The following is a 22,470-nucleotide window of genomic DNA, read 5'->3' on the forward strand; positions in this document are numbered from 1 at the left end:
AACTATGTTTACGCCATGGTGGTTGGCGGATTTACCGCCCCATTCCGAGGTTGGCGGGGCGGTAAGTCCCCAATCCCCATTTACCCTTCCCCATTCCCATTTTTGCCCCATAGGGCATAATGGGAGTGGGGAAGGCGTTAATTACGCCACCGTAAATTACGGTGGCGTAATTAACAACAAGGTCCCTTAGCGCCATGGATTTTAACACCTGCTAAAAGCAGGTGTTAAATCCTCCATGGCGCTAAGGGACCTCGGAATCAGGCGGTAAGGGTCGGCGCTGTTTACGCTGCCGTAAACTCCTTACCGCCTGGGTCGGAATGAGGCCCCAAGTAGTTTTGTGATAGAATTGTGAAAGTGGTGGCTATTTGAAGGGATTCACATTTTGGTGAATCAGACTATTTCACTTTTGCGGTGAGTTGGTCCTGCGCTTCTGTGCACACCACATTTTATAGCACCTATCTCTCTGTGTACTGCCAAAAGAACAAGAAACCTAATGATCCCGAGTTGCGGCAGCGCTGTTAAATCCCCATTTATGTTGAGTCCATTGGGCATGCGGGGAGTCTATGGGGCTTTTAGTGCCAAAAATGGCCAGAAATCTCTAACTTTCCACCCTTACTCGGGATTTTGCGGAGCGGTAATAGCGTTACCGCTGCATTTTCACTGCTCCGCTCAACTCGTGATGAGGAGCTTTATATTGTAGGTATGCTGAAGATCGAACTGTTCATCGTGCTGTTCTGTTCACTACAGAATGGGGGGAGAGACTGAGTGTGGGGAGCGTATGAATGTATGGAACATATGAGTGTGGGGAGTGTATGAATGTGAGTAGCGGATGAGTCTGGAGGGCGGATGGGTCTGGAGAGCGGATGGGTCTGGAGAGCGGATGGGTCTGGAGAGCGGATGGATCTGGAGAGCGGATGAGTCTGGAGAGCGGATGAGTCTAGAGAGCAAATGATTGTAGAGCGTATGAGCACGTGGACTCAGATGAATGTCGAGAGTGGACGAGTGTCGAGAGCTGATGAATGAAAAGGGCAGAAATATGTGGAGGATGAGAGGGCGGAGGAGAGAATAGCTGAATGTGGGAATGGCCGAGTTGTGAGGAATGGCTGAGTGTGGGGAATGGCTGAGTGTGGGGAATGGCTGAGTGTGGGGAATGGCTGAGTGTGGGGAATGGCTGGGTGTGGGGAATGGCTGAGTGTGGGGAATGGCTGAGTGTGGGGAATGGCTGAGTGTGGGGAATGGCTGAGTGTGGGGAATGGCTGAGTGTGGGGAATGGCTGCGTGTGGCCGATGATTGAGTGTAGGGAAAGGCTGAGTGTGGAGAATGGCTGAGTGTGGGGAATGGCTGCGTGTGGCCGATGATTGAGTGTAGGGAAAGGCTGAGTGTGGAGAATGGCTGAGTGTGGGAATGGCTGAGTGTAGGGAATGGCTGAGTGTGGGAATGGCTGAGTGTAGGGAATGGCTGAGTGTAGGGAATGGCTGAATGTGGGGAATGGCTGAGTGTGGGGAATGGCTGAGTGTGGGGAATGGCTGAGTGGGGGGAATGGCTGAGTGGGGGGAATGGCTGAGTGGGGGGAATGGCTGAGTGGGGGGAATGGCTGAGTGGGGGGAATGGCTGAGTGGGGGAAAGGGCTGAGTTGGGGAAAGGGCTGAGTGTAGGGAATGGCTGAGTGTGGGGAATGGCTGAGTGTGGGGAATGGCTGAGTGTAGGGAATGGCTGAGTGTAGGGAATGGCCGAATGTGTAGGAATGGCCGAGTATATCGGAATGGCTGAGTGTAGGGAATTAGCTGAGTGTGGGGAACGTACATAATATGCATTGATTTGCGGGAACATTCGAATGAACATATATGATACCACACCTCACACCTACTCTCCTCTTTACACCATCACTCAAATAGAACACAGGGATACTATGACACCATTCGGTATAACTGTTCTCATATCAACATCTCCCGCTCACTCCCCATCACTCTAAGTAACCACCGCTGGTTTAACACCCCCAGCCAGGCGTTTCTCCTCAGGCCTAACGCAGCCACTCTCGAGCTGGATTAATTCTGCCGGAGCGTACACATTCTCCTGACCTCTCAACCACCACACCTACCGCTAAGAAGCAGCTACCACATTAACCCCGCACCAGCTGCACACATACTTTGTGCGCACACGCACCTTTTGTCTCTCTTCACCCTCTCTACTGACTCGAACCTCGGTTCCCAAGGGCGTTCAACCTACCAGCGCCTTCAGACCATACAAATGGTATATAAGGCGCTATATAAATGCAAAATAACAATAACAATAACAATAACAATAACTACACTGAAAACCTGGCCTGAAACCAAGTTGCCACAGCAATATTATCGGAGGTACTTTGAAACCAGCTTGTGCATAGCGCCTCATTATGCAAGAGCATTAACACAAGAAGAGCCACTAGGACATCTACGCACAAAAAACAGATGTATTGACACCAATATATACCTATCCAACAATGTTGGTGTTTTCAATAACAATTACTTGATTTTCTGTAATCAACAATATCAGCATTATTGTACAGCTGACAGGCACCTCGTTTTCATTCATTCTAAACAATGAATATTCATCATTTTGAAATAGCAAACCAATGTCTATTATTAACAGATTGGGCGAGAGAACTCATTGCATTCATGCCTCACCTTCTTCGGGACAAAATATAATAAGATGGACCAATACAATTATCAGAATGCTTTATGCAAAGGGAAACTAAATTCAGGCCCCAGATACATTCATATTGTAATATCTTGAGCTATTGGTACGTTTTATGTGTACTGTGTTCACAAATTCCAATTTCATATGACCCTCTGGACAACTGTATGTCTCAGATCATAACTCCTGGCACATGGGAGCGATTGATTCTCATTTCAAAAGTTGCTCACGAGACACTCCCTCCATCACCGAAACAATCATTCATTTTTTCATTCATTTAAACTTGTATTCTGCTCTGCCAATACCCACAGGTTTTCGGCATGCTCTACAAACTTCAAAAGGAAGAGGTGACAAAGAAGTTGCAATGTTTTTTAAAACAGGGTAGGAGGATCAAGAAATAATACCCGGTTCCGTAGGCTGTAACTGCTGGTAACAGAACGGGCCTTACTTAATAGGCCCAGACAAAGCAAGGTCCTTTAACAAGCGTCCTGGTGCCTCTATGACCCGGTTAAGCCTTAGGAACTATGTATTATTGCTATAAGCACCCCAGGGATTCATACCGGGGCAATGTTTTTGAGGAAAAAAAACGAACTGTGGTAAACATTCAATCCATTATTGTTCATACAAAAAAGGAAAACTAAGATGGCCACCACTGAAATGGAGTTCTGTTGCTTTCTAGGAATTATGGGACTTTAAGTTTTGTCTTTTCCATTTTGAATGTAGAATTAGAAACTTTGCATTGCACGATGTCTTCCTGAAAACATTATTGGTTACAAAGAAAAATAATTAAAATGAGCTTTTGCATGGTAGAATGGTGGAGACTTTGCTATGTGCTATCAGGAAGGCTTGGTATGTGCTAACAGTAGTTCAGAGAGGTCTTAAGACACACACTTAGTATGAAGTGGGTGTTGTTAAGACCTGCACCCGCACCCATTGTGGGTGACCCCTGTCGTGTATATATTGACAGTAGAAACTGTACCTTTGTGACTGTATATATGTATGTGCAAGCAATCAGACTTGTTTTTTGTCCATTGTATAAGTTGCAGTTTTCTATGTGTAACAATTGGTGTTCTGCATTATACTGAAACTAATAAGCAGGTATACATGCTACTATTCATATAAAAGAAGTACTATTACAATTAAGGTGTGGTACTTGTCATATATTCTGTGATATGAAAATGGACCATAAGGTGGGATGCTCATTCTACTGACCTGTTCAACGGTTTTTGATAATTTTATAGCCCTCCTGGGCAGAATAGGGTCACCACCAGGTGCCCTTTTTCACATATGTTGTTTTTGAGACTCCTCTTATCTACACAAACAAGAAAATATTCTTGCCATCAGCCTGTCTCATAAGTACTTCTGCATACTATGAGAATTCTGAAAGGATCTTGACGATCTTGTCAAGCAATAAGCAGAACAATCAGGGTGTTGTGCTTGATGGGCACTGCACTTGTTCTCAGTTAAATCGTGTGCATCTACCCTTTTATCCTGCATGCCTTGCTGGGACTGCCGCATAGCTCAGAATGAGAAGGGCAAACTTCCAAGGTCAAACGAAAGCACTGAATCATACGCAAAGGGATCCAATGTAATTTTAAGTGGATCTTGCTCATCACATCCCAGAATCGCCAAGGCTTTTCTTGAGATAAATACCTTACTGACTGCCATGTGATCCTTGAAATCAATTGTGCAGCAACTATAGGTCAGGCCGGGAATTGTATGAGATTCATACCCGCCCAACTCAAGGCCTGCTAACTTCAGCATGCTTACTGTTTTGAGAATGTGCGACAGAATGCCAGCATTAGGTGGTCTGAGATTGAATCCGCCAACATACAAAGAATGTTAAAGGCAATGTGTACATTGCACCACGGTTTCATGGACTTGGATGACTTTGAAGAGTCAGACAACAAGATTAGCCATTTCATCATCAGTGGAGGAGGGCCTAGGAGGGAAGTGCTAAGGGGAGCCGAGGAAGAAAACCTCAGGCAAAGTGCTGGTGCAGGTGACTGGTGACTCTCAAGGTGGGATGTGGTGCCACCAAGAGGGGCATGCAGGGCAGGGCAGCTGGTATTGACCAGTCGCAGCGGCAGTGGGTTGATTAGTAGGGAAGGTAAAGAGGGAAAGAGGTAGAGAAGAGCTGAGTTCTGAGCAGTTTCTGGAACATAAAGAGGTCTGGCTCAAGTCTAACAGGGGCAGGGATGCTGTTCCAAAGGGAGGCACCAGCCGAGGAGAGAGACCTGCCCCCCACTCTCTGCTCAAAGAGTTGAAACAACAGGAGCGTAGGGCTCTAACAGGGGAGCATTTAGAGAGGGAAATTTGGAGATAGTGTGGTCCCCGATCTGAGAATCCCTTGTGGATGATCCAGAGGCTCTTAAATTTGATCCTTGCAATCACTGGTTGCCAGTGGAGAGATTTTAGGGCTCGAAAGACACGGTCCGTGGGTGTTTAGCCAAGGATACGTTTTGCAGCGCTGTTCTGGATTAGCTGGAGGGGACGAAGGGAGGAAAGAGGGCAATTGAGAAAGAAGCTGTTGCAGTAGTCCAGCCTCAAGAGGACCAGAGCTCTCGAGACATTGAGGTTCTGGGGAAGGTGATAAAAGGAAGAATGCCTCTGAGGAGGTGCAGCCAGAAGTGGGACTTCTTGTTGAGGCCCATGATGTGAGAGGTGAAGGAGAGAGCCAAGTTGAAGATGACCCTGAGGTTTTTGGCCTCACAAGTGTGGGTAGAGGGCCCAAATAAGTTGGCCAGAGGGTTTGAGGAAAAGAGGAAAGAGGTGTCGCGAAGAGGCGGATCTCGGTTTTACTGGCTTTGAGACAGAGATCATTCACTGCACACCTTGCCTAAATAGTGGACAGCCAGTGAGGGCTGAGAGAGGAGGAAGAGGGGGAAGTAGAGGGAAGTTTGAAGGAAAGCTGTGTGTCATCGGTATAACACAGGAAATGAGGAGAGAAGGAGGAGATCAGATGATCAAGATGGCGAGATAGATATTGAAGAGAAATGGCAATAGGATAGAGCCCTGGGGGGTGCCACAGGTATTGTATTTATTTGGTTTTGTATAGCGCTTTACCCCAAAGGTAGAGAGGGTGGTGGTGGAGGAGAAAGGGCCCAGTTGCAGCTGGGAAGAGTGGTTAGTGAGGAAAGAGGTCAGAAAATCCAGAGTCCAGTCAGTGATGCTGACAGTGTCACTGAATGGTTTTATGAGAATGGAATGGTTGACCGTGTCAAAGGCAGAGGAGAGATCGAGGAGAATGAGAACAGCAAGATAATTGGAGTCAAGATTTGCAAGCATGGTTTCACGGGTATTCAGGAGCACAGTTGCCGTGCCTCCAGATGCCCGGTATCCATATTGATGGCCATGAGGCAACCAACAAGATCAGTGTGGAGGGTCAGTTGGGGGAGCACCAACTTTTCCAAGAGTTTATCCAGGAAGGGTGTAGTAGAGGGAGGGCGATAGTTAGCCGGGCAGGAGAGGTCAGCAGATGACTTTTTACTAGAGGCTGCACAAGGAAGTGCTTGAGGGATAGAGGCAAATAGCCAGTGGTGAAGGCAGGGTACAGAAGTCAGCAAGAACTGGGGCGAGAGAGGAAATGTTATCCTTGATGGTTCTGGAGGGGTAGGGGAGCACCTGTTTGGAGGAGGCCTTTATAGAGCGGACCACTTTAGAGACCTCATTCGGTGCTATGAGCAGGAGGGAGGAGCGTGGGGGGTGGTCAGAGGAGGGGGTCCAAGGGAGGCAGGGAGCACTCCTGGGAGATGAGATGGGGTAGAGGAGAGTGAGGACAGGATGTTCTGAGTTTTGGAATTGAAGTGGGAGGCCAAGGCAGTGCAGAGAATGTGGGAAGGAAGGAGAGAGGTAGAGACAGCAAGTGGATTGGCGATTTCCTTGCAGATTTTGAAATATTTTGGCTGTGCTATTATTGGGGCTCCCAGGTGGAATGGAGGAGCAGGACAGGGCTGACAGACCACATTCTAAGTTGGCTGGTCTGATAAAAAAAGTGCTGCTATTCATGGATACCAGCACTTTACCATACTGGCCGACTACGGGTATGCCGGTGGGGCACTTGGGTTACCGACAGCTAAAAGCTGGAGGTAGGGCAGGCGCCCTACCGGCATAAAAAGATGTCATTACCGGTCATTACCAGAGAAGTAATTATGGCAAATCCCTCATGGAGTCCTATGAGACTCCATGAATGGGGATTTACACTGTCACTCTGGCACCAGCAATCCGGCAATGCTGCCGGACCAGGTGCCTGAAACGATAACTACATTTTCTACCGAATTGCGCATGCTAGCCAATGTTTATAGGCTAGGAGTATTAAAATTAGAGTCTGGTTGAGTTTTGGCGCGGATGCTAATCGAACATCCTACTGGGGGAAGCAGTAATTAACTGTGCTTAGGCTTGGGCATGAAAGTAGGGGAAAAACTACACGAAATAGGAGGGATATCCTTTACACAAGGCCCATCCTTCAGCAAAGGGACACATATAATAGCAATGCTGTTTACAACCCTCAGGATTATTTAAAACTCGGAGCAATCGTGAAATGGAGGCATGAATCAGCTGGGCAGTCAATAAAGACTAATCCAGAAAGTGTGGCTAGCTGTATGCTTAAGAAGTTCTTTGGTAGATATGCAGATAATTGGATCGGAAACATGCAAGACATGCTGTTAGCTCTCCCCGTAGAAATATGAAGGAGTTCCAGCTTAAATACTCCGAACTGCATGGAGAAAATAATGGCTACTTGAGCATCCTCCTCACCCTGAATGATGAGAGTTTGCAAGACCATAAATGCCAGTTAAATATAGTAAGACAAAGCTGCAATGGAGAGCCAACTTCCTGTTTTTCCAGGAGCATATCTCGAATCGGAATACGAAAGGCTTTTGGGAGTATAAAGATGAAATTAGGAAATCTCAGCGCATAGATGAGGCTAGAAGCAATGTGGGTTTTGGGGCTCAGAAGAGGCACAAAAAACATCTGGATCATGGAAAGAGAAGAATATGGGTAAAGAGAGAAAAGCAGAGACATCCTCTTAGAAGGCCACATCTAATGGATGTTTCAAGTATTTTGCAGAGATCCTCAGCATGTGATGAAATTGAAAGATTCTTACACCAGCTGGGACATGGCCGCTGAACTTTCTCATAGTGAAACATACACAACCCATGATATGATTCTGTTCAAAGTGAACCGTCAACTTGTTCATCGCGTAAGAGAATGCAATGCAAAGCCTACTAGGGGGGCACTGACTTCACAAATGGAAAGGATGTTCCAGCGCATCCTCTGGCAGTGTCGTTTACGCGCCACATGGCTCAGCGCCATTTAGATCTTTCGGCCTTGCTCCATTTCATCTAACACCCACAGGTCCTATATGGCGTGGCTTATGCTACTGGTCACACTACATCCTTTAAACATGTGTATGCATGTACAAACCTCAAATCATAAAGCCAGTGAATCTGGTAAAGCTGTCATGGAGACCTTCTACCTATAAACACCCCCAACCGTAGAGATTGGGGAAACCATATCAGATGAAGTCACTGCCGACAAATTATAGTCTGCCAGACATGGAGATGCTTATGTTTAGCTTATCACATGCAACTCACACCTAGCATTTTCTTTTACAACTAGAATTACTGGCCATCTAAAATCAGTGCCACCTCTGCCATTTAATGTCTAGTGGCGAGACGTGTTTACAGTACAGGCATGAACGGCTATCATGAGCAGTGCAATTCCTAGTATTACTGACTACGCTGCGCAACATGACCTTATGCCAATGTGCTTATTTGTTATGTGTAACCATTGAATAAAATTCTGAACAGTACATACATGTATATATATATATATATATGTATATATATATATATATATATATATATATATATATATATATATATATATATATATATATATATATATATAGATAGTTGGATAGATAGATAGATAGATAGATAGATAGATAGATAGATAGATAGATAGATAGATAGATAGATAGATAGATAGATAGATAGATATAGTTTCTGGGGTAAAACTTACGGCAGAACCTGGGAGTCCTCCAATCCTGGATCTCAATGCCTTTTTCTTGGCACATGGAGACATAGGCACTGATGGAAGTGCACAGGGCAGAATAGTGACCCTTGTACTGGCAGGTGTCAAACAGACAGTCGGTGAAGAATGGTGTTGGATCGATGACGTGGTGGCACGTGCTGAATGGCCCATTTTCATTGACGATGATGTCACAGTATGTATCACTTTTGTATTTCTCCTTCTCAGCCTCACTACAGGTAGGGCAATCTATGCCACAATCTGCTTCACATTCCACAACGCCTCCCACTTTCCAGCTGTCTCCAAATGGAGCTGCATGTGTTGCCAGGTTTCCATTCTTCATGGTCATGTCGTCGTCACTCTTCTGGTTGTAGTTCCCGCAGAGTCCACAGACTGCGCCAGCGTAGGTGCTGGGCAGCATGACCCGGGCATAGCCTTCCCAGTTGTAGTTCAATGTCAGCCCAAAATCAGTCTTGACCCATGCATGCGCGGATCCAATGTAGGCCACAACTTTGCTGCTTTGGTAGTAGAATGGCAGTGCCGTTAGAACTCCATTGACCTTGAAGAAAGAGGACAGAGACTGTCAGCCAACACCAAACAAAGGGAAATGGGCACAGATGTATCAAAGGGAACACACCTTGAGGTGCTGATTATATCAAGATGGGAAGACTGCACACACACATGAACAGACTTTCACAATGCGTATATATTTTGGGATTCCATGACACCAAAGTACACCAAAGTACACACATTGCTAATTTAAGTCACAGCACCGCAGCTGTAATTAAGCTTTCAATTATGGAGGGAGACTAGCTTATGTGAGTTGGAGCTACACATTGGCACCATAATCATGTGTATGTTCTATGCATTCTGGAAACTGTCACAATAACATACTGTCATGGACCAAATATAATCTTAAGATATGTGGCAAGGAGCTACATTCCCAGAATGGACATTATCACTTTTTTTTTCCTGGAGCCACCATCTCTCTCTCCTGCACCTCTCTTCACTGCACTTGCACGTCCAGAATGTCACTCCCCTTGTTCCCTCCCCACTTTCCCTCGTGCTCAGTAAATAAATAAATAAAACAATAAAATGTGTAAAACAGACATTTCTAAATATAATAATCTACATATAGAGATAACCATGGTGTACCTGGATTTGGCGAGGATAGTCCCGGCTCAGCGTCAGAATCATTTTGTAGACCTCTAGCGAAACCATTTTTGTGAAAGACACAGACTTGCTACCTCTGTGATCGTTCTGCACCTTGACAGTAAACGGAGTGAGGGTCGGGTCTTCAGAGCACATCCCAGCCATCTGATAGACACAGGTGCCCTGGAAATCGTATCTCTGCCCATCGAAGGTGTTGTAGTGAGGGTCTCCAGAGGCTGTGCAGCTGGCGTAGCTTATCGGGTAACAGCCACGGACACCATTGGCCACGGCGCATCGTTCGCTGGACTTGCATTGGTCGTTCTTGCACTCCACCATGCCTAGGTCTGGGTTGCATTTGCAGTGTACTTGGCAGTTGTCGTCGGACCAGAATTCCTCATTGGGTTTGATGTACAAGCCATTGAAGGTGCAGCCACAGTCTTGTATTCTGACACATTTGTCGACACTGCGTACGTATCCTGCATTGCACTGGCAGGCCTCCACACAAGGTAGAGTGCAGTTAGCAGAAGCAGTTCGGTCAGCACAGCTTGCTTGGCATGCGTTGCCACAGGACTCATAGTGGCTGTTCTCTTCGCATGGTAGGGCTAGAAGGAAAGGCTATACACATCAGATGCGCTGCTCAGAGCAAAGGAAACTCAGCTCACACTGTATCATGCAAACACGTGTGGGCAGTCCAGTAGGCTTTACGAAAGGTCAGAGGAAAACTGGTGCACTTCTCCCAACTTCAGAGCTGAGCTCACCACTATTATGCTAACACGCCTGGTCATTTTAACAACTCTGCTGACGTGTCACTAACAGTTTGAATCAAAGTCGGAAGCAAGTCTACTGCAAAATACACATACGGACAATAAACCCGGTTACCCTTTGCTTTTCGTTCATGCGACGGTCAACAACCCCCTGTGAAACACTGTAAAGTCAGAGGTTAAATGGAACTTTAAGAGCACTTTGTTTAAGTCCAAAGAATGGCACCAATTGTTGTTTGCATTTGTGCGCCAAGTTGTTAGAGTCACAAACCAATAGAAACCAATGATTTATCAAAGAGAAATAATAACTTCTGGACTTTTGCCAATCAGAGGATCTTGGAAAACGTGTGCATATTCTGATGATTCCAGCACTCTTAGACCTGGACTCAAAACACTTCATAACCTTGCTACCAGGCCTAGAATAAACCCTGCATGGCTTTAGGTTCTACTACAGAGCAAAGAGGTCATACTTACTGCATCCAGAAGGAGTCCTCCAGTCGTATATCTTGACCCCCTGCTTTCTGCAGGTCCTTGCATAGGAGTCAAGGGCCTGGCAGAGGAACTGCTGTGCGCCCCCGTTTATGCAGACGTCGTACACACAGCTGTCGAAGAAGTCGCCAGGGTCAACCTTGGCATGGCATTCACGGAAGGCACCATCTGCAATCTTGTTGATGAGGCCACAGTATTGATCACTTTCATACTGTTCGATCTTACTCTCATCACAGGTCGGGCAGTTGCCTTGGCAGGCATCCCAGCAGAAGAGATCGTGGTCCTTGACTTTCCAGCTGCTGGCCCAATCCACAGTCGTGGTGACCCTGGTGCCATCGGGTGTTAGCATTTCATCTGAGGGGTCCTGGTTGAGGTTTCCACAGAGGCCGCACGTGGTTCCGTAGTAGCTGCTGGGAATGGTCACTATGAGGTGCCAATTCCACTCGTAGCTCACGAGGAGGCCAAAGTCCGTCTGTAGGGTTGCAGTGTTGCCGTTCTGATTCACCGTGATCTTGCCATCCTCCAGTGAAACTGGCAGGCTTGTCAATTCGTTGTTTACCTAAAACGTAAAAAGGAAACCTCTAATTGAAAATGCGGAAAGGTTTAGGTGAACGCAAGAGACTTGTTTCGCATGGCTTAGGAAGAAATATACGTGTGCTTGACATGGTTTGCTGTCTTTAGTAAACATATAGAACTGAAGGCTCTGTGTCAACAGTCTATTCTCCCCATACTCGCCTACAGTCTCGTCTATTAGAAGCCCTCTGCGTCCGCAGAGCCCTTTACTGCGACTCACTCCCCTCTTCCTCTGCACTGATTCTCCTTGGCTTTGTTCAGTCATTGGCAACCCCCCCAGTCAGCGCCGTGTATTGTCCAAACAGTGACACACAGCATGTCTGTCATGTTGCCTCCCCTGCCACAGAGCGCACAAAATGCCTCCTCTGCATCCTGAAGGTCATTGATAATGCATTTAATGTGTTCTAATCATAAGCCCATCTGCCAACTTTCCTTGTAGTTGCGAGACTTAACAGCCACAGAAGCCGCCAGTCGGTGGCATGCTACATTTTGCTTTTAAATAACCTCCCATTCCATGCCCATCTCTGGAGCAGCCTTTAATTGCCTATTCCAGATAGTATCCACACACAATACATATGTGCGCAGTTAATCTGGACACTTCAAGAGCAGCTCCGCATACTGTGCAAGAACAAATGCACAATCACAGAACAACAATTGCAAACATTTCATTTATCACGGGAGGATAGCTCAAGGGCGATTTGCTCACCTTGGAAGCAAGACGACACGGAGCAACAGAGGTTTGATCCCCAGGTCCATGCTTAGAAACCTCTGGGTATTGAGCGCGTTATAAATAACCAATCATATCATATCATAATCCCTACATTGAGGAGCGTGAGCAGTGCAGCACCACGATGGCAAAAGGTAGAACCAGGAAGCAATATAAGAGCAGAGGGACCCATGTAGCCCTCATCCACACAAAATGTGCATGACCAGGTGCATAGTTAAAACAAACAGTCTATTAGGAAGAAACTGGAAGATGTACCCTTATTCGTCCAATCTCTCCCTTGTAGATGGATATCTTGTAGCCATACACATAGACATTGACCAGCCGCACGTATGACACTGCCTGGTTCCCTCGGTTGTCGTTCTTCTCATCGATGGCGAATGGCACGAGGCTGGAGTCACTGCCACAGTATTTGGAGATGGTGTAGGAACAGGTGCCCTGGAAATCGTAGTTGTAGCCATCAAATGTGTGGTAATGGGGGTCACCCCAGCCCCAGCAGGAGCTAGAGTAATTGGGCACACACACCGGGACGCCATTTTGAACCTGACAGGTTTCCATTTTGCGGCAATTTATAGACTTGCAAGGGTCTGAAAGACAAGGTCAATTGTCTGATTAAGATAAAGCTTTCTTATTGGGTAAAAACAGAGGTTAGTCACATTGATGCAACTGCAAGCATGATTCTGCCAGTGCATGAGAAGTTGTCAATCACGTGGCACTGGGTGAAAACGGGAGTTTGTTGTGGATAAAAGTGATCTCAACACAAATGTCAACTCTGGATATTTGCAATATCATTTAAGGGTACAAGTTGACCATTCCCGTAGCAAAACCCTTCTATTCTTCCACTTCCCATTGCGGGGGCGGTAAGGGAGGGTTGGTGGGACCTCAGTTAACCCAGTGTAGAACAAGCCCGCATATAAGATAAGTCTATCATGCAATTCAAATAAATGTTCCACATAAATAGTGATGTACGAATATTTTCCTCCCTGTTTCGGGAAATGTTGGCATAAAAGGATTGTTAGTGTGCAAAACATAGTTTGCATTGCTGACTGAAGACTATTTGGGCAAGTACAAATATGTATTTTTTTTTATTTAAAAAAATAGGCATTTCATTTGTAAACCAAAACTTCTTTAAATCTATGAAAATAAGCATGTTTATGATTCTAGATTATCTTCATATGAGGCTGCACTAAATTAAAAGACCTCTTTCTGCAAGGTGCTGCTCGTGGAAACACCTTTTTGCTGTATATATTTCGCCTTATAAATATTCAACAAATAAATACAAATGTCAATGGTTAACTTAACGTGCATCACCTGAGCATTGGAGGTTGCAAAAAAGGCAAGAAACATGAAAAGCTGTTACTCCATATTTTTCTTTGTCGGGAGTATTAGCCTGATTTCAGGGAGTAACATGGGCACGTATTTCACTTATCTGAAGCTTATTAAAAACTTCAAAGAACTTCAAAACCTGGTTTCCCAGGCAGAATGAAGCAAGGAAACGGTCCATGGATCCGGCCAATTTGGAACTTGCGCTTAACAGCCACAGGCCGTGCTCCAAAAATCAAGCTGAGCATAAGAAAGAGCAGCCCACTTTACAAGAGACGCCTTGTCATTCTGGGGTAAGCTGAAACAGTTTTAAGACGCCTGCTGCATGGCGCACCTCTCTCTCGATTCAGGACATGCAGCAACTGGAATTCACCTTGTTTTTGCATCTTTCACTACTGCCCGCAGTGAATCACCATAGCGGGGCTAACGCCTACCATGGCCCCCTACCCAGTAATTCACCATGTACATTGTCTACACATAATGAGATGAGACAGAGACCTTTTCTGATTTGGAAAACATATTTCATTGCCTGGGCTGGAAGAGAGACCTGGACCTCTCATCCCAGGCTATTTAAGTGCCTACCCAGGCCATGCTGTTTCCGGCCGGACCATAGGGGGCACGTACTTCTGCCTCCTCAGTGAGAGGAGGCAAGTCCACGGAAAGGGGGGCCAGAGGGGTCCCCCGCTCCACTTAAATGGTATAATGGGTCCAGGGGTTGCGGGGGTGTCCCACGCATTCTTTACATGATTGTGGTGGCAAAACCACAGCGTTTTTGCCATGATATTTTGTACTCACAGCCATTTTTGCTGCAATTTTAAGACAATGAACCCCCTGCATGGGCTGGTGCATCTGCTGAGTCTGGGTGGATCAGACTAAACACATGAATGCGGTGGCAGACGGGCTCCTTCACCCGAACATTACGTGCTCATGAGAATGAGACCTTTAGTTTCCCTTCCTCTAATGATCCATTCAGTCTCACTGTCACCATTTTAGAAAAGTGCTCTGACACTTATTAGATCTTGACCAATGTTTTACCTAGGCATCCAGTATATTGAAAATTTTGTGACAGCCCGCTCCTTTACTTTTCTTTCAGCTGTGTTCTCTTTTCACCCCTTCTTTCTTCCTCGTAAACAGTGTTTTATTGTTCCCACGCTTGCCTGTGATTATTTATCTAGTATTATTAGATTAAAATGGAACTGGGGGATCCACCAGGGGGCGCTGAGATGTGTTGAAGCATCTCCGCTCGTCTCCCCAACAGGGCGCTGATCGAGGGACCTGAGCCCCCCCCCGACACCCCCGGAACGAGACATCGACACCCCCCCGCCCCCCGTAAGAAGGTGCCGGGCACCCCCGGCCCAAATTTGGAACCCGAGGGTGGAACGGAGCCGGAGTTCTGACCCATCGAACTTCGAGGGCGCGAGGCCCCTCCCCCCTGAGGCTCCGCGGAAAGCAGCGGTGAGCCCGGGCCCAGAGAAGGCTTGCAAAGGCACAGGCGACCGAGGCCTAGGACTCCTGCCTGGATCGGACGACGGTTCGCGGCGACGAAACGGTCCATGAGGTGGACCACGGAGCGGGAGAAGGAGGCGCCGCATCAGGCCAAGGAACCCCCCCAGCCGGGAGTCAGCAGCGGATCGGCACTGGGAGTGCGCAGAGTCTGGCGAGCCCGCGTGGGGCGAACACGAGTGGCGTAGGTGTGGCCCCCCCGAGGTAAGGAGACCCACCCCGGGGCTGGGCACCCACCGGGGGTAATAAAAACCCAAAAGGGGGTAGGAGGAGAGAAGCCAGGGAAAGCCCATACTAGCCCCGGAAGCACCCCGAGCCAGAGAGGTGCACGGGGCTCAACCGAGGGCACCTACCCCCCGCAAACGCCGCAGAAAGACAGACCGCTGACACACAACAGGTCAAGGCCCCCAACTACGGGGGAAATAAAAAAAATAAATAAATAAAAAAAGGAAATAAAGCGGGGAAAATCTGGGAGAGGAAAACCCCCGCCCACGACGGAGGAATTGCCTGGGGCTCCAGCCCCCCCACAACCGTGTCCCCACCCTCGGCTGCAGAGCTGCCAGGGGCCCCCGCTCCCCCCAGGAAGCAAAGGAGACAAGCAGGCCCCGTAGGCCACAACCACTCGGTGGCAGACACCGGGGAGCGGGAGTGCCCAGGGAGGGCCGATGACCTGGAGGGAAACACTGCAGAGGTTTCGGCGCCCGTCCCTCGAGCCCCCTACTGCCCCTGAAATGGCCGCCCAAACGCAACAAGAAGCGACAGATGCAAACTCGGTCTCCAGGGGTATGGCGGCCCTGCTTGACGAAATTAGAGGATTCCGCGCAGATATCACCCTTAGGCTGGACACCCTAGACAAAAAGGTGGACAATATAGAAGACAGGGTACAGGCACTGGAGAACAATACAACCTCGAGTGACATTTTCGAGTCCCAATTTGACATGCGCCTGTCGGAGCTTGAGAGAAGAGAAGAGAAATGCTCACTAAAAATGGACGACTTGGAAAACAGGGAAAGGCGCTGCAACCTACGTTTCCTAGGCTTCCCGGAACAAGATGGTGAAACCCAGGCAGACATTGTCAAGGCAGTCAACGCGGTGGTGAGAGTGCTTTTTGACGGAGCTAATACCAACAAACCCACTATTGACAGGGCCCATAGAGCAGGGGCAGCCTCCAGAGGCCCCAGATCCGTTTTAGTCCGCTTCCACTACTTTTCAGAAAAAAGCAGGATCCTTGAACTGGCTCGCAAGAAGGGCCCGGTGGAATGGGAGGGGGCCCGGATCTCGGTATACCAGGATTTGTCGGCCTTCACTCTGGCGAGACGCCGCCTCTGTTCCCCCCTGACGAAAATGCTCCAAGCCAAGGGAGTCCGATACAGGTGGGGGTATCCTTTTTCCCTATCTTTCGAGTTCGAGGGATATAAGTATACCCTGATCACCGAGGATGACATCCAAAGAGTGACGGGCGAACTCCTAGATAGTTCGGGTTTGGAAAGGGGAGACCGCGACCGGGAGCGCGCCCCGATGGGCCCAAAAAAGAACAACGCTCCAAAGGAGAGGCGCAGAGTACGAGGCCAAAGGAAATTCAGGAGAGTGGCACTGGCGTCGCCGGACCCTCATAATGGCTGAAACAAACTACTGGAATCTGATGAAAATTTTATCCACTTGTCATTGCAAAGGGGGGATGTTGTTAAATTTTACGTTCTTGCATTAATCCCGAAGAGGGGGGGGGGGCTCGAATGGGTGTTTATAAAGAGGTACCGAGCCCGGAGGGGGAGACATGGTTGGCCGGTTGTGTGACCTTGGGACGATGCCTCAACACAACCAGGCGATCTGGGGGGAGGGGGGTGGGGGGAGAGATGAGGGGAAGTTGGGACGGTTGGGGTTTTGTTATAGTACGCCAAAGTTTGGGGATTTGATCACACCCTGGGGGCAGTTACTAGCCCTCTGCAGGGTGCGGAAACATTTAGGGAGTAACGACGCTTGCATCCTTGTATTCGGAGTTATGTGTTTCAAAACGTGTCCTAATGGATGATTCACTTCAATCCTTGTCAGTGGGGTCTCTAAACGTTCGGGGGCTCAACTCACCCACCAAGAGGTCGCTGCTCATGCGGGAATTCACGAGGACGAAACTACATTTCCTCTTTGTGCAAGAGACTCACTGGGTTCGGGGGAGGGAGCCCAAGCTCAAGGCTAAAAACATAGATCAGGTATTCTCGGCCTCGACCCAGTTCAAGAAGAGGGGAGTAGCTTTGCTGGTGTCCCCCGAGGCTCACTTTGGGTTTAAGGTTGCACAGACCGAGGGTCGGTATCTCATGGTTAAAGGTGATGTGCGGGGACGTTTGTTCACCTTGGTCTGTATATACGCCCCAAATGAGTCGCAGGACGTCTTCTGGGAAAGCATGAAGGGGACAATAATGGCATTCGCGGAGGGCACCCTCCTGGTGGGAGGGGACTTTAACATGGTGCTGTGTCCCGAAAGGGATAGAAAATCTGTGAACCCTTGCCCCAACATCCGGCTCCACAAAAAATTGGCATCAGCCTTCCAGGAAGTGAATGGGGAATTGGGGTTGTGTGACACGAGTATACCCAAGCAAGGTCTGAACCCCGATTACACTTTCTACTCTAAGCCTCATGATGTTTTCTCGCGCATAGACTACATTCTGGTAGATGCAACTATGCAGGGAGAGATCACCAGCGCTGGTGTGGAAACCGTCCCCTGGACGGACCATGACATGGTCAAGATTAGGATTGGCCTCCCCCCTACCCCCGCAGCCAGCTCCCGTTGGAGTTGTAACGACCTCCTTCTTCACGACAAGGAGACGCGCCAAACCCTCCTGACAGCCATAGAAGATTATTTCTCCCTGAACGACAACGGGGAGGTAGGCACTATGGGAGTATGGGAGGCATTTAAGGCAACTATCAGAGGTACCCTGATTGGCATCGGGGCGGGGAAAAAAAGGGAGAGGGACCGGGAAGAGAAAGACCTGAAAACCAAGATAGAGGCCATACAACCAGGTGGTAAACTGAAAACACAGATGTTTCCTGGGCAGTGGGAGGAATTGCAGAAGCTGCGCACTAGATTGGCTCACCTTCAAGTAGGGCAAATGGAAAGGAAGCTTTCTTTTCTGAAACAAAAATATATGGAGAAAGGGGAAAAGGCCGACAAGATACTCGCCTGGAGACTCCGCGAACGTAGGAATAGCAGGAGAGTGAATTCAATCCGCTCTGCGGACGGTAACTCGACTGCAAGGGACTCCAAAATAGCTGAACAATTCAGACTATATTATGAAAAATTATACTGCTCAGAATACAAGGGGGATGGGATAGACGTTGATAGGTTCCTGGATTCCCTCCCTGTCCCGGGCCTGCTACCAGACAAAGCCGACACCTTGGAAATCCCCATTTCATCGGAGGAAGTAATTGACACTATCTCCTCCTTGAAAAGTGGTACGGCCCCGGGGGACGACGGCTTCTCAGTCAAATTCTATAAGACCTATAGATCCACACTCGCCTCCTTTCTGGCCAAACTGTTCAACTGTGCACTTAGCCAAGGGTCCCCCCCACCCACAATGATGTCAGCCTTAATAGTGGTCTTACCTAAAGAGGGTAAGGACCCAGCCTTATGCCAGTCATATCGGCCCATATCGCTCCTGAACACTGACGTCAAAATACTGGCGAAACTTCTGGCGAACAGATTGGCAAAATTCATCCCTACCCTGGTACATGGAGATCAAGTGGGCTTTATCCCGGGGCGCCAGGGGTCAGACAACATCAGAAAAACCCTCGGCCTTATGCATGAGGCAACCGAGCAGGGAGTGGAGGGGTTCCTCCTTTCACTCGACTCAGAAAAAGCCTTCGACCAGGTCGAATGGCCTTACATGATCAAGGTTCTTAGGAAAATGGGATTGGGAGATAATTTTTGTAGGTGGGTTGCAGCACTATACAACTCGCCCACGGCGAGAGTATTGGTTAATGGGGGTACATCTGAGCCCTTTTCCCTTTCCCGAGGCACCCGGCAAGGCTGCCCCCTGTCACCTCTCCTATATGCCCTGGCCATGGAACCCCTGGCTATAGCGGTTAGGAACGACCCGGAAATTATGGGTATACGATGTGGTGAGTGCGAGTTTAAGCTCTCCCTATTCGCAGACGACATACTAGGCTACCTGACCAGCATCCAAACATCCCTACCGAGGCTGTTTGACCTCATACGCTTTTTTGGCTCCTTTTCGGGGCTGAGAATAAACACATCCAAATCAAGCATCATGCCAATGGGCCCAGGGGAACAAGATATTGAGAATAAAACCGACATTCAGGGGGTTAGAATCGAGCGAGAATCCACTAGATATCTGGGCACCATCATCCCCAGAGATCTGTCACAGCTATACCAATGGAATTTCCCTGAGATCCTCGCCCGGGTCAGTAGCGATCTCAAAAGATGGGCCCCCCTCACACTCTCCTGGCTGGGACGCATGGTTTCGGTTAAGATGAACATTCTACCTCGCCTTCTCTATCTCTTCTCCGCTCTCCCTGTCGTGATTCCCGAAGCCTTTTTCGAGGTGCTCCAGTCCCGTGTCCTCCACTTCATTTGGAATGGCAAAAGACCCAGGGTTAAAACCTCCACTCTGACCCTCCCAAAATCCCATGGTGGCTTTGGACTCCCCGATTTTAGGCTTTACTATAAAGCAGCCCAGCTTAGGGTGATGTTGGAACACATGCGGGACGATATGCGTACATTTTGGACGTATGTCGAAGACACCCACGCACATCCGAGGAAGGTCAGGGACTATCTCTGGGCCTCTCCCAGGTCAATCCCCCCACAACTCAAGACACATCCTACCTTAGCAGTCCTTTGGACGCTGTGGAAACCCAACAAAGCCAATAATTAGATATCTACATGGCCTTCTCCTCTGACATCACTCTGGGGCCCCCCCATCGATCTGGACATGAGGGGCTTTCGGGACACTCAGGCATGGTCTGACATGGGACTGGAAAGAGTCTCCCAGCTTACACGAGAAGAGGGCTTCATCGAATATGACAGTTTGACAGAGGCTCTGGTGGATAGGCCCCCTACGGTTTTTGAATTCCTGCGGTTGAAGGGGATACTTACCCAACCAAGGTGGTCCGAACAGCTTAGTCGCCCCCTCACCCCATTCGAACTTATTCTGGCCAAAAGTAGATCTCGCAAAGGTTCGCTATCTAAGTTCTATAGTGTGCTGATTACAGCGGACCTAGAAGGCAGACAACCCTTCAAGCGCATATGGGAAGAGAGGATGGGAATGTCAATAGATGATCACACCTGGAGTGCAGTTTTTAAGTGCATTTTCACGGGCTCCCTATACACTGCAGCTACGGAACACAACTTTAAAATCCTCCATTCATGGCATCGCCCCCCGGCTCTGTTGTCTAGAATGTACCGGGACGTTTCCCCCCTCTGCCCCAGAGGATGCCACCAACGGGGAACCTGGTTTCATATGTGGTGGAGTTGCCCGTCCATACAGGTATACTGGGCGGAGCTTCTTAGCTGGATCAAAGATATCGAGGGTTATGGACCATCTTTGCACCCGCTGGAAATCCTACTGGGCTCCCCCACGCCTGAGTCGGAGGGGAATGCCTTCCCCAAGGTCATCAGCGCTATGTTGCGGGCAGGGAGACTGGCACTTGCGCAAAAATGGAAGAGTGTCCTGGCCCCCTCCAAGGAGGAATGGCTCTGCAAGCTTAGGGTCATTTTCAGCTACGAAAAACTCTCGGCAATAGCAAATGATACCATGTCTGATTTTGTCCAAGAATGGACAGCAGTGCTGCTGCACGATGACTGTATTACTATGCGATTGTAGAGGAGTGATCGAACAAATGATTAAGCCAAAGGTTAAACTGCGCGAATCCCCACACTCCTTGGGGGGTTGGACTTGCCCCGGCCTAACCGCTTCATGGTATTACCCCACTGTTTCAAGGTTCACGTTTTTCTGTCGAATGCTAAGCAAGTGTTCTTCCCTATGCTCAATGTATATGCATTATCCCTAAAGTTGGCGCGACAATTGTTTGAGGGGAGGGATTGGGAGGGGGGAATAGGGTTTGGGAGCTAATCAGAAAATGTTCCTGACAATGTGATTTCTCCTGCATTTATTGCGGGTGGGATAGGCCAGTTGGCCCACCCTGTTGTGTATGTTGTCAATAAAAACAAAAATTAAAAAAAAAAAAATGGAACTGGGGCTTTTCTGGGCTTATTTTAAGAAAGTGTGGTTCAACCCTTGTCATTTCACAGCTCCTGCGTGCAGAGTAAGTTGACGAGCATTTGAAGCATCTCACTCACAGCTAAAGGGCCCAGCCTTTACCATGAAAACTGGCTTATTGGTGCTCCAGCCCTTTAGCACAGGGAAAGCCAACATGTCACCCACCACACATGTTGCCCTAAAACTCACTCTAGCCTCAGCCTGCAATCCAGTGTTGTGTCCCTGTAGGTCTACATGCTTGGATGACTACCCCTGCGTGTACTGTAACCTGTTATCTTGCAGCTAAACTTCTTTTGTCAGAACGGAGGATAGCACTGGGGCAACGCGCTAGTCTTGGAAGCAAGTACACGCAAGGCAACAGAAGTTTGAATTCCAGATCTGCGCTTAGAAACCAAACTCGGGTATGGTATTAGGTGTGTTATAAAAAAACAATTAAATAAATAAAAGAAGTATTCTATATGGTGTTACTTGAATAAGAGGTGATCGCAAGTAACAGTAAGATCCACAGGCAGCAAATTTCACATTTTGGAGGCAAAGATTGAGAAAGAGCAGCCAATAGGTTTGTTCTTTGGGTAATTCAGGTAGAAACCAGGAAAGTACAGGCAGGACGGGGTTACCCTTATCAGAGGAGAATCCCTAGAGCCTTGGCCATAAAAAGGTCCTGTGTAACGTATGGAAAGATGCAAAGTCCTAATTTACAGCCAGTGCCGCAAACGAGCCACAGGCGAGAACTTTTTGAAACGTCCTAGTAGTGGAAGCTGGCATGCTTCATCACTCTGGACTCTTCAAAATCTACAGATAATATACTGCAAGAGGGCCAAGAGCTCTAGAAATAGCACTCACTTCCTTCACCTGCAGGGACTTTGGGCCAATGTTCATGCGGGAAGCTCAGGTGTCGGCCATTTTGTTGGACCTACCATGTTCGGTAGAGTAGTCCAAGTCTAAAAAGTAAAAGTAGTGAAACGATGTTCCCTCTGCCCCGGACCCTTTTCTGCTCCCTCCACTCAAGGTCA

The 22,470-nt window shown here is 48.2% G+C and overlaps 1 protein-coding gene across 1 annotated transcript in view; it reads right to left on the reverse strand.

The window, feature by feature from the left end:
- Window positions 1–22,470, reverse strand: part of LOC138451205 (IgGFc-binding protein-like) — a 320,112-nt gene that overhangs the window by 40,072 nt on the left and 257,570 nt on the right. Inside the window, exons 20-23 of the mRNA XM_069604892.1 lie at window positions 12,664–12,992; window positions 11,094–11,667; window positions 9,862–10,460; window positions 8,698–9,265 (exon numbers count right to left, since the gene is read on the reverse strand). Coding sequence (XP_069460993.1) covers window positions 8,698–9,265; window positions 9,862–10,460; window positions 11,094–11,667; window positions 12,664–12,992 — 2,070 coding nt within the window. The remainder of the gene's footprint in view (window positions 1–8,697; window positions 9,266–9,861; window positions 10,461–11,093; window positions 11,668–12,663; window positions 12,993–22,470) is intronic.

This window comes from Ambystoma mexicanum, chromosome 1p (genome assembly GCF_040938575.1).
Source record: "Ambystoma mexicanum isolate Mex_15411 chromosome 1p, UKY_AmexF1_1, whole genome shotgun sequence".
In the NCBI taxonomy this organism is placed as follows: domain Eukaryota; kingdom Metazoa; phylum Chordata; class Amphibia; order Caudata; family Ambystomatidae; genus Ambystoma; species Ambystoma mexicanum.